The sequence below is a fragment of the Lotus japonicus genome, chromosome 3 (genome assembly GCF_012489685.1).
Source record: "Lotus japonicus ecotype B-129 chromosome 3, LjGifu_v1.2".
Classification (NCBI taxonomy): domain Eukaryota; kingdom Viridiplantae; phylum Streptophyta; class Magnoliopsida; order Fabales; family Fabaceae; genus Lotus; species Lotus japonicus.
This window is the reverse complement of record NC_080043.1, coordinates 82,730,562-82,746,707: the sequence shown is the minus strand read 5'-3', so window position 1 is coordinate 82,746,707 and position 16,146 is coordinate 82,730,562. Positions and strand designations below refer to the sequence as shown.

General features: G+C 37.3%; 1 protein-coding gene across 6 annotated transcripts; it reads right to left on the bottom strand.

The window, feature by feature from the left end:
• Positions 1-6,799: 6,799 nt before the first annotated feature.
• LOC130746510 (seed linoleate 9S-lipoxygenase-like) lies at positions 6,800-14,647 on the bottom strand. 6 transcript variants are annotated; one of them, XM_057599154.1, is made up of 10 exons: positions 14,323-14,449; positions 12,103-12,532; positions 9,604-9,893; positions 9,412-9,505; positions 8,921-9,244; positions 8,740-8,825; positions 8,510-8,617; positions 8,127-8,416; positions 7,768-8,031; positions 6,800-7,693 (listed from the first exon to the last, which is right to left on the bottom strand). In XM_057599154.1, the coding sequence occupies exons 3-10, from the start codon at positions 9,775-9,777 to the stop codon at positions 6,940-6,942; spliced, it is 2,094 nt and encodes a 697-aa protein (XP_057455137.1). In that variant the 5' UTR covers positions 9,778-9,893; positions 12,103-12,532; positions 14,323-14,449; the 3' UTR covers positions 6,800-6,939. The 6 variants fall into 6 exon arrangements, with proteins under 6 accessions (XP_057455137.1, XP_057455139.1, XP_057455134.1 ...); XM_057599156.1 differs by having other exon boundaries at positions 9,669-9,893; XM_057599151.1 differs by lacking the exon at positions 12,103-12,532 and having other exon boundaries at positions 14,323-14,647.
• Positions 14,648-16,146: the final 1,499 nt, after the last annotated feature.

The window sequence follows — 16,146 nt, the reverse complement described above, 5'->3', positions numbered from 1 at the left end:
CTGATCTTTGGGATTTTGTTGTTGATGGCTACACCCCTCCTGTTGATGTACATGGTGTAAAGATCCCAAGGAAGAAGATGAGTGTAGATCAAAAGAAGGAGTTCAGAGATCATCACAGATCAAGAGCTATTCTGCAAAGTGCCATTTCATATGAAGAATATGAGAAAATTACTGATCGTGATTCCGCTAAGTGTATCATTGATTCCTTAAAGATGACACATGAAGGAAACAAGAAGGTGAAAGAATCAAAGGCGCTGTCCTTGATCCAGAAATATGAATCCTTCATCATGGAACCTAACGAATCCATTGAGGATATGTTTTCCAGATTTCAGTCGCTCGTAGCTGGAATACGACCTCTCAACAAGAGCTACACAACTAAAGATCATGTCATAAGGGTCATCAGATGTCTTCCTGAAAGCTGGATGCCCTTGGTGACTTCAATAGAGCTCACAAGAGATGTTGAGCATATGAGTTTAGAAGAACTCATCAGCATACTGAAATGTCATGAGCTGAAGCGCTCTGAGAAGGCTTGACTCTGACAAGTCAAAGCTAGCTGAAAAAGCTTGTAGAGATGAGCATGACTGTTTCAGATAGAAACAAAGACTCAGAACTTGTCAAACCAGAAGCAACAACATCAGAAGATGCTAATACAACTTCTGACTTGCGTCATCAGAAGAAGAGTAGGTTCATAGCTTCTCATTCTGAAGTATCTGAAGATGAAATTTTGTCCAGAACGGAGATGTCACCAGAACCACACTTCTGCTCTCATCAGAAGATACACTAATCAGCAGCCAAGTATCCCTTGGTATTCCTTCTGAGGGGGAGTATTTCGTCTTATGCTCTTACTATTTTTTTTTTGATTTCCACCTTCATTCTTTTTGCTTATGACAAAAAGGGGGAGAACCTATAGTATCTTGACAACTCCTATATTATTTAGCTCAGAATCTAGATATTACTAACGTTGATATTAAGTATTAGATTCAGGGGGAGCTTAGCTCAGAATCAAGCACGAGTCTTGGATTCAGAAGGAGCAAGATAAACTATACACATCAGGATAAGTTTTAACTCTGATACCTTATACTCTGAGTGTATTCAGTTTATTTGTTTAGAGTTGCTCATCAAAATACATGGTTTTGTCATCATCAAAAAGGGGGAGATTGTAAGATCAAGATTTGGTCATGTGGTACAACTCTATGTTTTGATGATAACAAGTATTTATTTGTGGATGAACAACTATGATACTCTAATGTTTGTCTTGAGTGTTTTGACAAACAGGTTCTGATTCTGACACCAGAAGATATATTCGTCAGAAGTTCTGAAGATCAGAGGATCTGAGGATCAGAGGATCTGAAGATCAGAGGATCTGAGGATCAGAGGATCAGAAGATCAGAGGATCAGAAGATCTGAGGATCAGAAGATCTGAAGACCAGAAGCTCTGAGGGACCAGAGGCTCTAAAGGTTCAGAAGCTCTGAAGGTCCAGAAGCAGAAGTTACGAAGGTCAGAGGATCCAAGCATCCCTCTGACTCTGATCACCAAGCTTCACAAGTTCCAACACGAAGCATAACTCTGATCAGAAGTCAATGGTTAAAGGCAAATGTCTCTATCTAGAAGTACAAGAGCAGTGTACTATTCTGAAAAGCCTACCTACCAAGGTTCAGCCACAGCAGGTTCTGGAAGTTCCAGAAATGCCCTCCAACGGTCATATTCTCTCAACAGAAATATCCTTTGCACCTTGGACTATAAAAGGCTGAAGAAAAGAAGAAGACTAAGAGAGAAAACAAAGAGCTGCAATACAAGAAAAGATTCAAGCCTCTACTTTCTTCATCTGTTCTTATTTAGTTTACACTCAGCTTATTTAGAAGCAAACCTTTGTAAACACCAACCTCAAACAGTTGTTTGATTTTCCTTAAGGGACCGGGTAGGTCAGTATCCTTAAGAAGTCTAAGAGAGTGAATCTTAGTGGTGATTCCTTTAGGAGATCAAGGTTGATCGAATCCTAGAGAAGACTAAGAGAGTGAATCTTAGTGATAGCTAAGTCAGTGTATTGTTAGTCACTTGTAGGTTTCAAGTGCAGTTGTAACAATTATCTGATTAGTGGATTGCCTTCATTCTAAGAAGGAAGAAATCACCTTAACGGGTGGACTGGATTAGCTTGAGGGATTTATCAAGTGAACCAGGATAAAATACTTGTGTGCTTTTCTCTTCTCTCTATCTTTATCCGCTGCACCATCTATCTCTGAGATAAGTTTCAAGGCACCTATTGACCACCTCTGTTTGGCCATCGGTTTGAGGGTGATAAGAAGTACTCATTTTCAGTTGTGTGCCAGCCATTCTGAACATCTCTTTCCAAAACTGACTAAGGAACAAAGGATCTCGATCAGAAACTATGGTTGTAGGGAAACCATGTAATTTCACCACCTCTTTGATGAACACCAAGGCTACATCCTTAGCTGAGAAGGGATGCCCCAACGCAAAGAAATGAGCAAACTTGGACAGTCTATCCACTACCACTAATATAGTATCTTTGCCTTTGACTCGGGGAAGTCCACCAACAAAGTCCATGGACACATCCATCCATACTTGAGTGAGAATAGGAAGTGGTTGTAGTAATCCTCCAGGAGCTAATGTAGAGTACTTCTGTCTTTGACAAATGTCACAAGCTTCAACAAATTTTCTGATATCTGATTTCAAGCCCTCCCAAAAAAGAAAGCTAGCAATCTTCTTATAAGTCCTAAAATGGCCAGAATGACCCCCCATTGGAGTGTCATGGCACTCAGACATGATCAATGGAATCTTGTTGGAGTTTTTGGACAACACCAATCTATCTTTGTAGTATAAAATTCCCTTCTTGAAACTGAACCCCTTATGAGCTGTAGGAGAAATCAGCAGATCCTGAATCACTTTAGCTAATTTGGGATCCTGGTGTAACTCTAAATTCCAATCATCTTTCTCAGCAGTAGTAAGAATAGAGAGGGCTGAGTACATCATTTTTCTAGAAAGTGCATCAGCCACAGAATTCTCACTTCCTGGTTTATATTGGATTTCAAAATCCAAACCCACTAACTTCACAGCCCACTTAAACTGCTCATCAGAAAACAGCCTTTGGTCATTTAGAAACTTCAAACTCCTTTGATCAGTTTTGATTACAAAATGCCTTCCCATGAGATAGTGTCTCCATTTTTGTATTGCTTGCACTAAAGCCATAAGCTCCCTTTCATAAACTGATTTCTGTTGTGCCCTTTGTGAGAGGCCATGACTCCAAAAGGCTAGAGGTCTACCTTCTTGCATGAGGACAGCACCAAGTCCTTTACTAGAGGCATCTGTTTCCACCACAAATTGTTTAGTAAAATCAGGTACTGCTAACAAAGGAAGGTTGATCATGGCTGCTTTCAACAGATTAAAAGCCTCCAAAGCAGTTTGGGACCACTTAAACCCATCTTTCTTCAAAAGTTCAGTCAAGGGCTTAGCAATCTTTCCATAATCCCGCACAAACCGTCTATAATAACCGGTTAAACCCAAAAAACCCCTCAATCCCTTAATGTCTTTGGGAATAGGCCAATCCTTCATAGCTTCAACCTTGGATTGATCTGCTGCTACGCCCTCCCCTGAAATAATATGGCCCAGGTATTCCAAACTCTGCTGACCAAATGTGCACTTCTTTCGGTTTGCTGTGAGTGAATTCTTTTCTAGAAGAGCCAAGACTTGTTGTAGGTGATTGGCATGAGAAGACATATCAGGGCTGTAAACCAAAATGTCATCAAAAAACACTAGAGCAAACTTCCTCAAATAAGGCTTAAGAACTTCATTCATGAGGGCTTGAAACGTAGATGGTGCATTAGTAAGCCCAAAAGGCATGACCAGAAATTCATAATGCCCTTCATGTGTTCTAAAAGCTGTCTTTTCTATATCCTCTTCCTTCATCCTGATTTGGTGGTATCCGGATTTTAAATCTAGCTTGGAAAACACCTTAGCTCCCCCAATCTCATCCAACAACTCCTCAATGATTGGAATAGGAAATTTGTTGGGAATGGTGATCTTATTAAGAGCCCTGAAATCCACACAGAACCTCCACCCTCCATCCTTCTTTTTAACCAAGATAATGGGACTAGAGTAAGGACTCACACTTGGCCTTATGACCCCAGCCTCTAGCATTTCTGCCACCAACCTCTCTATCTCATTCTTTTGGTAATGAGGACATTTGTAAGGCCTCAGATTTGGGATCTCAGCTCCCTCTTTCAGATGAATGGCATGGTCATGCCTTCTCCTAGGTGGTAATCCCTGAGAATCTTGAAAAACTGAAGCAAATGCAGCCAAAACCTTTGACAAATCTGCTGGAACAGTGCTAGCTTCCCTGTCCCCTTTGGTCCCCTTTTCACAATGGACCATTAAACCTTCCCCTTCCTCCAACAAGACCTGCATAAGTGCTCCATAGGTCAACTCAGATTTGGTCAAAGTAGGATCTCCCTCCAAGGTGATCCATTGTCCTCCTCTCCTGAGAGACAACCTCATCTTACCAAAATTGGCCTTAATATCTCCCAAACTAGCCAACCAATCTAACCCCAGCACCAGGTCAACACCACTAAGACCAAAAAGATAGAAGTCTTGGATAACCTCTAAGGTCTGAATCATGAGCTTCAGTTTAGAGCACTTTCCCCTACACATGGTCTTGTGTCCATCCCCTACTTCCACTGTAAAAGATGGGGTGTTAGCCACTGGCAGCAACATTTCTCCAATTAGTTTCTTGGAAATGAAGCTATGTGAGGCTCCACAATCAATTAGCACAACCACTGCTCTACCTTCAATAATGCCTTTCATCTTCCATGACTTGCTAGTGGTAAAACCAGCCATTGAGCACAATGAAAGTTGTAAAGAATTGAATTCTCCTGAGAGAGCATCTTCAAACTCCCCTCCCTCTAAGTCATCTTCCTCCTCCATGATCAACATTCTGAGATGCCTATTTTTACACTTGTGATCCCTACTAAAAGGCTCATCACATCTAAAACACAGGTTTTTTTCTCTTTTCTCTTTCATTTCTGCAGCAGTCAAGTGTTTATAATCTCCTCCCCTAGCCTTCACAATTTCACTGCCTGACCCACTCCTAGCAGCACTCCCTGCACTGTCTTGTTTCTGTTCTGTGCTATTGTGTGGTTCTATGGTAACCACCTTATTGTAGTTATTCTGTCTATAAGAATTGGCAGACCTGACAAAACCACCTCCTTTCTTGGAAACAGCCACATTCTTTTGTTCAATAAGAATGGCCTTCTGAATGACCTCAGCCAGTGTATGCAACTCAAAAAGCCTAACCTCAGCTTTAATTTCTTCCTTAAGTCCATTCAAAAATATACCTCTCACGAAATCATGATCTATCTCTTTCAATGCTCCAGCATATTTTTCAAAGTCATCAATGTAATCATCTAAAGAACCTACTTGCTTCAAAGATAACAACAATTCAAAAGGATTTTGTATCATAGAGGGTTGGAACCTTCTTACCACAGCCAATTTGAATGCTTCCCATGATGGTGATGGATTGCACCTCTCCCACCATTGAAACCAACTGAGAGCTCTTCCTTCCAAAGCCACCATAGTTGCCTGCATCCTTTCTTCCTCAGTTACCTCCCTCAGAGCAAAATAACGCTCCAATTTCTGAGTCCAACCAACTGCATCAGATCCAGAAAAGACTGGGATTTCCAATTTCCTCCATCGATTCTTGATAGGAACTCGATTTCGCTCCTCTCTGTTCCTTCTTCCATCGGTTTCGTCTTCCTCAGAGAAATCCCGATCGTGATTCTCCAACCTTGCTCGCAGCGCTGCAATGAGATCCTCAGCCACCTTCGTGCGCGCCTCATTCAGCTCCAGACGTGTGCGTAAACCTTCGGTTTCCTGTCGCAATTCTTCTCGCTCCTGGTTCCAGCTTCCCTCGCTTCTTGCCATGGTTCTTGTCTTGACCATTCAGAGTAGCACAATCGCGTGATTCAGGCACCAGGATGGTGCTCTGATACCAGTGATAACACTGGTAATCTCCAGAAACTTTATTGAATTCCAAAACAGAGTACAATCGAGAATGCACAGAACCTGAACTACCAAATTGGGGAAAATACAAGAGAATTGGGAAATTGGGGAAGAACACTGAATTCTAGGGTTTCATAGAGATCCCACGATCTCTCTGGTTCCTCAACCAGGTTTTCAACACTAAAATTCCGATAACTTCTTCTCTAAGCTATTTCCCTATTTATACTTGATATCTATTCTAACTGCCACAGCTGGCAACAGCTGTCACTAACAGCTAAACACTTTATTACAGATTAGTCCTTATATTCTAGTCACTTAACCCACGAGCCCTTCCCCTTCTGGTATAAACCTTCCTAAACCTATCAGTCCCCCACGAATTCGAGTCATGAAAAAGTAGTCCCTAAACAATTTTATTAGCATTTTTAGTCCCCCATGTTATCCTCTGTTACCACACTCAGTCGTTCTGTTAGATTTCAAATGATTTTTCCATATGTGAAGCTTTTTAAATGACTTGGAAGAGAGAGAAATAGATTAGTAGGAGAGACAGGAAGGTGTGTAAAATATTTCAAAACAGAAAAATTCTCCAGAACCTTCTCTTTTCTTCATCATCAACATTACCGTAAAAGAAAACTTCCTCTTTTTTTTTTTTCCAGAAGTGCCTCATCTCCAGAACTTTGTCTATTCTTCAACTTCAACCTTCTTCTAATTGTTTAGGGACTAATTTTGCACGACTCAAATTTGTAGGGGACCAAATGTGCTTTTAAGCCTAACTTATAATTAGAGACGGTGGGAGTATAACATTTTCTTAGAATTAACATTGTAGAATGTGACATAGCTTTGTAAGATGTGCATGTCCTAAATGTAGCATAGAGAAGCATTGTCACTTTACTAAGAAATACGATAGATAAGGAAACCATACACTAATTAATTTAAATAGAGACACTGTTGGGAATTCCTCTGAAAGTTAATCCTTCCACACTAGAAGGAAGGAGCAAAGTGTAGGGCAGTTCAACTGGCCCAGTTCGGTTTTTCAGTCTTGAATCTCTGTTCCTCCCTGCAATTTTTCCTTCAACTTCAGCCAGCTTGCTTCCAAACTTTTGCAAGGCTTGTAATGCCCTTGTATCGGATGTCCAATTTGGGTTTTCCCTCTGTCCAAGGTAGACCTCATCAGAAGCATGCCTAGACAATACCTGTATCACTGAAAGATTAATCAGGGCCTTGAACTTTGGTGTGATTGTTCTTAAATAAGCCTTTTGAGGATTTTTCACCATCTCATCATATTCTGGAGTTCCTTTTTCCGGAATCAATCTCCTGCTCAGTGTTGGGCGGTTCAGGATATAACCTCCATAAGGATATTGTCCAAAATTAACAGCTGCATGAAGAGCTGAAGCAATCCATATGATAGTAGAGCACGACTCAACCAACTCATCAAGAGTTTGAATCTTAGGCCACCATGCCTTGTCTTTCAAGTCAGCATGACCCTTCTGTACAACATCTTTCCACCAATCTTGTAGTTCAGTGTCTTTCTGGATTTCATCATCTGTCGAGTAATATAAGGACACATAGTCTAGAACCCATGTCTTAATAGCATCCCATATCTCAAGTCCATCAACAGCATAAGGGTAGTCCTTTACAACAAGGCGAAGACCATAGGGGGCAGAGGGATCCTTAATTGCCATTCCTCTGAATCAAGCATGATATTTGTTATTAACAAAACATTTTCGTAATATTCGCAGTGTCTATTTAATAAAAATCACCTGTTAATAAGATCAGCTGGTAAAGCTTGGTCAGTGAAAACCCAATCCTGGTAAACTGCAGAAGACATCTCCATAGAATATTGTCCAGGCAAAAATGATTGTTCTATAATGCCACCTGCATTAATTAAGGACTGCCGAGCAAGTCCATTGATATTTATTGTGTCACGGTAATGAGGATATAAGAGTTTATTAATCGGGTGAAGGACACTGAGATGTCTGTTTGTTGCTATGATGAATGGCTCCATCACTGCATGAGTATTTAGCCTTTGAGCCCCATGAAAAAAATATATAGATTAATAATCATGTCATGTATACATAGACTAATATCGTATGTAGTTCTGATTTGGTGGAGTTCATACCAATGGCTCATGAGTTGATGATAGCCCGAGTCATTCACAATAACATGAGCCTTGGCCAGTAGCCAAATTGTACTTTCAGCACCTTTGTTGGCAGGTAAGATGACCTTGCTTTTAGCACCATTTGGATGTGGCAGACTCAACTCGATGGCAAGTGGTGTTAAAGCCCCATCATCTTTCAAAAATAGGATTGTCCTGGTGGCATAAGCCTTTGCAATTTTGTTTATCTTCTCCAAATAAGGCATGAAAGCGTCATGGTAATCTAGTATGAATAACCTCTTAGCACCAAGTGCCTGTTCCACAAATTTAATTTCAATCACTTGGCTCTTTTGCTTTGAGTCCCAAATGAATATGGCATTTTAAGTGGAGAATGTTTATATCATTACCTTATCTACTGTGAGTCCACCCAGGTTGATCTCCAAGTGTTCTTTTGTTAATGTACTAGTTTGATCACCATAGAGTCTAGCATCTAGCTTGCTTTTTGGTGGGAACTCCTGCCATATCAAAGAAGAATGTGAGGGAAGATGAAAAATAGTGCTTCTTTTTAGAATCCACTAGAAGAATTTAACATTAACAATTTCACATGCTCAATTAGAAAAATATCATTTGCACTTACTCGGAGCAATCGAATAACATTAGGATTTACACCAGCAATCATCTGTCGTCCAAATTCAATATCAGTCATCCATGCAGACTTGCTAGCTGCACAAAATAAGAAAAAGAAATCATTGTCAAACAGGATGAATTCAACAAATGCACTAATTTAACAAATGCACTAATTTCAAAATTACATCTACCTCTGATTACATGAGGTGGTGGAAATTTGAGGACATCTTCACCATCTGTGCGAAAGATTTCCTTAAGGACTGGTAAAGGGCTAATTTTACTGAGTATACTTGTATGCAGCTTAATTCCACCTTCATATAGTCGACACACTTCATCAAAGCTATCAAACTCATCTCGCGCAGAGTTTAAATCAGAGATCACAGATTTATACAAAGGCCACAAGTTCTGTGATAATGATTTTATTTCATATGTAAGGAAGTCTGATGACTTCAAGTGACCAAAATTTTCATCTCTTGGTATATACATCCTAATAGATGGCTGCTCAGAAGTAGAATCTGTTGAGAATCAAATAAAAGGATAAATACCAGCAAAATAACCAGAGAACCAAAAATTCATAAACCACAGAAAAAGAAAAAAATCGCTATTCATCAAACAGTTAGCAAATTACACAATGTTATATATAACATAATAAATTCATATTTCACAAGTATTATATTTTCACATTTGCGTTCTTCTGTTCCATCTCCTCTTAGATTCTCCAACTCTTCTTCTCTGTAGTTAACTAGAGCTGTTGGTGTTTGACTTGGAAGATATGTCTTCAAAACAAAAGGTTAGATTAAATTTGTACATGCATTTACAAAGAAAAATAACATTATAGTAATTCAATAAGTACTCTGCTAGGCACAGAGCTTACATGATTGGTAAAGAAAATGCGATGCATGTTTTTGTATAATTTATGGTTGTAAATCCAGGAGTTACAATCAAAGTGAATTGTTCCCAGATTGGGAATGTTTTTGAGGGTGACACTGACAAGGAAGAACTCAATTTGCATATAGCTTTTGATGTAAAATGCTCCTGGAATTCCCATATCAGCATCGTGATCAAATTTAATCTTGTATGACTCACGCGTCTCTCCCAAGGTTGGTAACAAGGGAAGACGTTTCTTCAAATACGTTTCCTTTCCAAGTTTCCCATTCCCATTTGCTACAAATCAACAAACAAAAAAATTAGAGTGGTTAGGACGTAACTATAAACTATTTTCAAAACTAAAAATGACAACTCTTTTAGGTGACATCCTCTCAATTTTTGTCTGGTCTTACTTTACTTCTTTTTTATACTATTCTTAGTAACCTGATGATGTAAGGTGGTGATATCATATACTATGCATATATTCATAAATTTTGAAATAATAATGTGTCTCATAAATATTTTAAATTTTAAATTAATTTATCTCATTAATATTTTTGAAATTAAAAAATAGTGAATTCCTAACATTATGGTAATAACATTTAAAAAAAGACATTATGGTAATAAATTGACATTAGGTAATTCCTAACATTAAATCTAAGAACACAAATCTTAATTTAATTACATACTTTTTTTTTCATAAATAAATGAATATGTTAGATTGCGACAGTAATTATGAAGTCATTATAGTGTATAATTTTTTTGGTACATCGGAAAGATAAATTACACCCACAAGGAATCGATCCATGAACCTTCCCCTACCCAACCCATATGTCCCCAAGCTCCTGCCACTTGAGCTATCCTAACGATGAGAGACATTAATTTTTTTAACGTGACATTAAAAATAATATTATTAAATGATAAAGTAATTTATTTTTCAATATAGAAAAAATGATGAAATAAAGTAAAGACAAAAGGGAAAAGACCATGAGTAATTAACAAGGGTAGCTTAGAAATTGAACATGAGTAATTAATAAATCATGTATAAAGTTAATAAAATTTTAAATAAAATGATTATTTTAACAAACTTTAAAAAGTTTAAGATCTATGTACACAATATTTTACAACATCAAGGACTAAGTCACACGTGACCCAAATTTTATGGGGCTGATTTACTTTTCTCCTAAAATTTAATTTAGAAAAATTTAATTTTAAAAAATATCATATACTCTTTTTTCGAATGAAAAGTTCATTTATTTCTCATTATTTATATCATGTGTTTGATGTGATCTGAATAATAATACTAAAATAGGATATGATATCAATAGTGAAAAATAAATGAAACTTCCATTTGAAGAAAAGAGTACATACTATTTTTCTAAATTAAACTTTTTTAAGGAGAAATTAATCTATTAATTTTTTTATAAATTAGTCTATGCTTCAAAAGTAACTAAAATTAAATTATTTTTATTAATTAGTCTCTTTGATTTAGAATTATATAAGTAAGTAATTAATCTTAATTTAGTAGTAGAAGTGATAAACAATAAAAATTAAAAAAAAACTTAAATTCTTATCAATTTTTTTTTAAAATTAGAATAAATTGAAATTATTAAAAAAAGTATAACTGAGAAATAATTTTAAGTAAGTATGTAATAGCACGTGAGGAGAGAAAATTAATGTATATTTATTAATAAATCAATATTTATAAGTGAGTAGTCTATTTTACTCTTAGTAAATAATTAGTTTATTGTTCTATAATTGTAATATAAGTAACACAATAATGTTGTTTGACCTTGGGAAGGGACTTCTAACGGTCGTTGCTCTTTTGTGAAGGCTTCTCACCCCCGTGGGCGACCAAGGAAACGGGTGAGTTCGTCTATGGTTTTGGTGCATGAGAGGTCTTCCGTCCGAAGTTCGGGGGAGGGCGTTTTGGATTCTTCATAGAAACAATTGGTGGTTTTTTACTCTCAAAGGGTCAAGGGAGCTTTGGGTGTTATGACGCGGGCGAGAGCGGCTTTGGCCTTAGGGGTTCGACTAGGTTTGTCTCTTTCTTGCTCTGAAGACGAGGCTCTCCAAGGCATAACAGCTAATATTAGTTCTCGTGGGCTTAGTCAATGTTGATTAGAGGGGTCTTGTTGGCTTGCCTGAGATTCTTTTTGGGTGTTGATAGGTTCTTTCGATGGATTAGGATTTTTTTGGGCTTTTCTTGGTTGTTTTCTTTGGGACTGAGTATAGTGATCAATGATTAGTTTTTTTAATGTACTAATCATATTTTCCCCTGCTTTTCCTGAGCTTTGACCTCAGTTCTCTTATATATATATATGGGGGCTATTAACTTACACTCACTTGATTTTGTGAAGGAGTAAGTTAACAACTAACACCTTTTTTTATTGACTAAAAAACCAAATCATTGAACTCTTAAAAGTTAGAAAAACAACACAAGATTAAGGGCTTCATTGTAATTTTCATTTCAGTCTTATTTTTAAATTAATTTAAAAAATGTAACCTCCTCAAAGGCAAAGCCACGTTCTGTCATTAAAAATAAACCACGTTCAGTTTCTTTTTCTTCCCCAAAGTTGAGTCCGGATCCTCTCCAGCACTATGCTCTCTCCATCTCCCTCCTGCAGCATTTTGGATCATTGGATGAATCCAACGGTTCACATGTCACACATTAAAATAATAATAAAACCCCTTCCTCTCCTACTGCCATCATCATGTCATCCCAGATTCCCAGTTCCTAACGGTTTCTTCCTCATCCCCAACTACCACTTCTACTTTGCCGTCAGCGTGCTCCCACTCCTTCTAAAATGAAATTGCATAGCAGTGGTATGAGTGTGGAATTGGGGATCTTATGAATTTTGAAATGGGTGATGTATTAGAGTTTGACTGGGGCATTTCATCAAACACGTTTTGTGCAGCAACTCATTCACCAATTTCTGCACACATTTCCAACAAGGTGTCAATACCAATTTTTGTATGCGATTTCAGAAATTGAATAGCAGTGTATGTGCTATAACTTGATAATGAATCTGGCTAAGTTGGATAAACAATCATGGTGCTTGGAACATATGTGGGTGAGGTAGTGGTTGAGGAGCGAAGGTCGTGGATGATGATGATCACCAGACCAGCAAGATCCCCGCCAAAGATGACCATAACAGCGATGAAAGGAGGGGTGAGTGTCTTGACGCCGTCACCGACAAGGAAAATATATCGCTGGAACTTGCTCATATTTTTTTCCCTTTGTTAGAGACCCATTTAGTTTTTACCATTAGATTAATCCAATGGTCCAAAATACTGCAGGAGGGAGCAGGAGAGAAATATTGCAGGAGAGGATCCAAATTCCCCAAAGTTACGTTCGATATGTTAACGTAATTTGATTTTACATTAAAAAAAAACGTAATTTGATTTTGTTTGCTGGGATTGACAGGAAGAGTGAGACCATGAAGGAGACCGAGAAATTTTGAGATTTTGAGTTAATGTTGCAGAGGTTTTTTTTTTTTCTTAAAAGAGTTGAAGAGGTAAAAGACGGAGAAAGTCACTTTAATTTGAAATTAATGAGTAGAGAGAAATGGTTAATTTTAAAATTTAAATAAAATTGAATTACATGAATAGCCCTGAAGTTAGTTTTCTTTAAGAAAAAATTGATGGAGTTTTTTGTCCAACAGAAAAGGTGTTGAATGTTAACTTACTCCTTCTAAATAACAAGTGGGAGTAAGTTAACAAACCCAATATATATATATATATATATATTTATCCTTTTGCTTTCAAAAAAAACAATAATGTTAACCAGTGATAATGGAAGAATTTGTCTATTTTCATGAGTAAAATCTATATATTCATCATTTATAAATTAGTTCACTTTTTATAAATTTATATGAGTAACTTAATAATTTTAACTTAGTATTAGAAACTAAAAATATTCGAAAAATAATAAAATTAATATTTTTACATTCATAAATTAATATATTATAAATCATTATTATTATTATTATTTTCCCTCTTTTAACCAAAAAAATATATTATAAATTATAAAAAATATAAAAATTAAAATAAATAGATTTATGATGACAATGAAAAGGGAATAGAAGATTCGTATCATGTCTTGTTGGGTTCTAACTCAACTCCCTTCATGATAAGTTTTACACATGATGAACGAGATATGATAATGAATAGAATTCTGTTATTTTATCATGCTGACGCACCAATCGTTATATTTGGGTTGAAGCATCTCTTATGCTTCTTTAATTTTATTTGACTTTTAAAAAAATGTCTTATCATACTACCGTATCAAATAGCATATTACATTAGGATATGGTTCACGAATTTTTTATCCTAGCTACCCTCCAAACCACAAAAGATTTATGTATCAATACTCCACCTAAAATGAAGATGGCAACGAAGAGGCTAGGCTACTGCATATTCTTTTTTTGGTACAACTTATTCGCTTATTCAATTACCTTTTACCACTCAATAGGTGGGTGGGTAGCTCACATAGTAATTACAGGTGAAGGGTCAGGGTTCAAACCCTGAGGAGAAATCATTTGTACTAATTTACTAACTACTAACATTTGCCTATAAAAAAAATCACTCAATTATTTTTAACAAAACATATCTTTAGGCGTCCATTAATAGCAGAATAAAAAACACGATTATCCAAAACTGGGAAAGAAGAAATATTTAAGCAATGGTGGAAGAAGGATTAGAGTTAAATTAAAAGAGAACAAACCATAACTATTGGTGGCACTGATCAACTGTATAGCGATGTCGCGGCTGAGGATGGCGTGGGCACCATCGTATGCATGGCCGGCCAAGTCGACGGCGAGGCTCTTGACACCCTTAGCAATGCCTCGAACACCGCCCCTAGTGATAGTCGTTATGGCGTTGCAGTCCAATACATTTATGGGCATAACCACTACTGTGCCCTTGATTTTTTTGCGCTTGGTACCAAACATTTTTGCTAGCTATGAAATTTACTCTATATTACTATTAAGGGAAGTGTGGGAGAAGAGGCTTGTGGCGTATGAGTAACAAGGCAGAGATTTTTATAGGCGAACACTGAAGTCAAGTCAAGTTGGCTTATGGTATTTTAGCCTTGGATGAAAGCAAGTACCTAGGCATACATGTTACCGGGAAGTTATGTATAAATTAAAAGAAACAAGTGGGCAATGTGACTGCACTTGAATTGGACAAGCGTTGATGATAAATAAAACAAGTACTATATATAGTTTATAAATTATGCAACTACTGCTACATTCATTTTTTTATGAATATGACTGCAGGTGTGTTTGGATTTTGGATCAGCGACAGCGTTACTGAAATTGAATCTTATCAGAATTGAGTATAGTCAGAATTAAATCTGATAAATGTAAATTGTTCCGGTCTAGAACTCCGGTCAGGGCTAAGCAATTAAGCAACAAAAGTAGAACAAGGCAAAGTAACAAAGTGAGTAAAAAGTGTTGGATCCTCCACCGCGTGGGCGGTGTCCTCTTTATATATTATGATGTTTTGACTCGTTCGGGCCATGGGTCGCCTGGCCCAATAGTACAAATTCGGTAAGCCCACATAATACAAAGGTTGTAAGCCCAATTACAGTACACAAGCCCACAAGACACCTAATCTTAAAAGCCATTTTAAGGTGCAGCGTGTCTTATAAGTAAGCCCACAATACAATACTCAAAGCCCCTTAACATATAAAGTCAGTAACGCTAAACTTAGATAACTGTTACATGCAAAAGATGACACATAAGAAACGACATAAGCTTCGCCCTTGTAACAAGCAAAGGAAGCTTCGCCTTTTTCAATAAGCAAAAAGAAGCTTCGCCCTTGTCGATTATTGAAGTTACTTCACCTGCTCTCTTTTTTAAGACTCTGATTGAGATCTTTTCCTGTCACTTCACCATCATATTCCTGTCATAATCACAAAAAAGATATGCAAATATTTTGAAACTTGAAACTATCCATTATACCTCATGATGAAACGGCGCCTGACAGTTCCCCAAAACCCACATCCACTCAGCATTAAATTCCCACTGACATTTCTTCACAAACGGTACAAAAGTAATAATTATTTAACTTAAACTCTACACACCCGTTCATTTCTGGAAAACGCTTCGTAGGTAGAAATTGATGGACCATCAAGAGACACATCTTGGAAATTACCACCCCTACTAACGGGTGAATTGACACGCCTACTCTTCACCACACTATAAAGTCTGACCCTAAAAACCTTTTCCTTACCAATCTCCATCCTTCCTACCCCCAGTAATTCTCTCTAAAGTTTCAAACAACAGTTGCAACCTTGCCTCCAGTGCTTGAAGAATTTCTGGGAATTTCACCAGAAACACTTCCTACTTCCTTCCAGATTTTGTCATCTCCCTTCCTGGTAAACTCTTCTCCCCTTAACTTTTACTCATCTTTTCTACTTTTCTTTATTGTTCATATCCTGCTTCCTCCAATTTCTCTTAAACCCCTTCCCTGTCAAACTTAAAGCACCCTATCACTTTCTGAATGTAGATAATTTCCCCCAAAACTTAAACTTAAATATCCAAAC

Coding starts and splice junctions, on each gene's coding strand:
- LOC130746510 (XM_057599151.1), bottom strand. CDS start 14,548: ATGTTTGGTACCAAGCGCAAAAAAATCAAGGGCACAGTAGTGGTTATG. Junction 9,245..9,411: donor TGGAACAGAAGAACGCAAAT/GTGAAAATATAA, acceptor GATTCTCAACAG/ATTCTACTTCTGAGCAGCCA. Junction 8,417..8,509: donor GTGGACTCACAGTAGATAAG/GTAATGATATAA, acceptor TTTGTGGAACAG/GCACTTGGTGCTAAGAGGTT.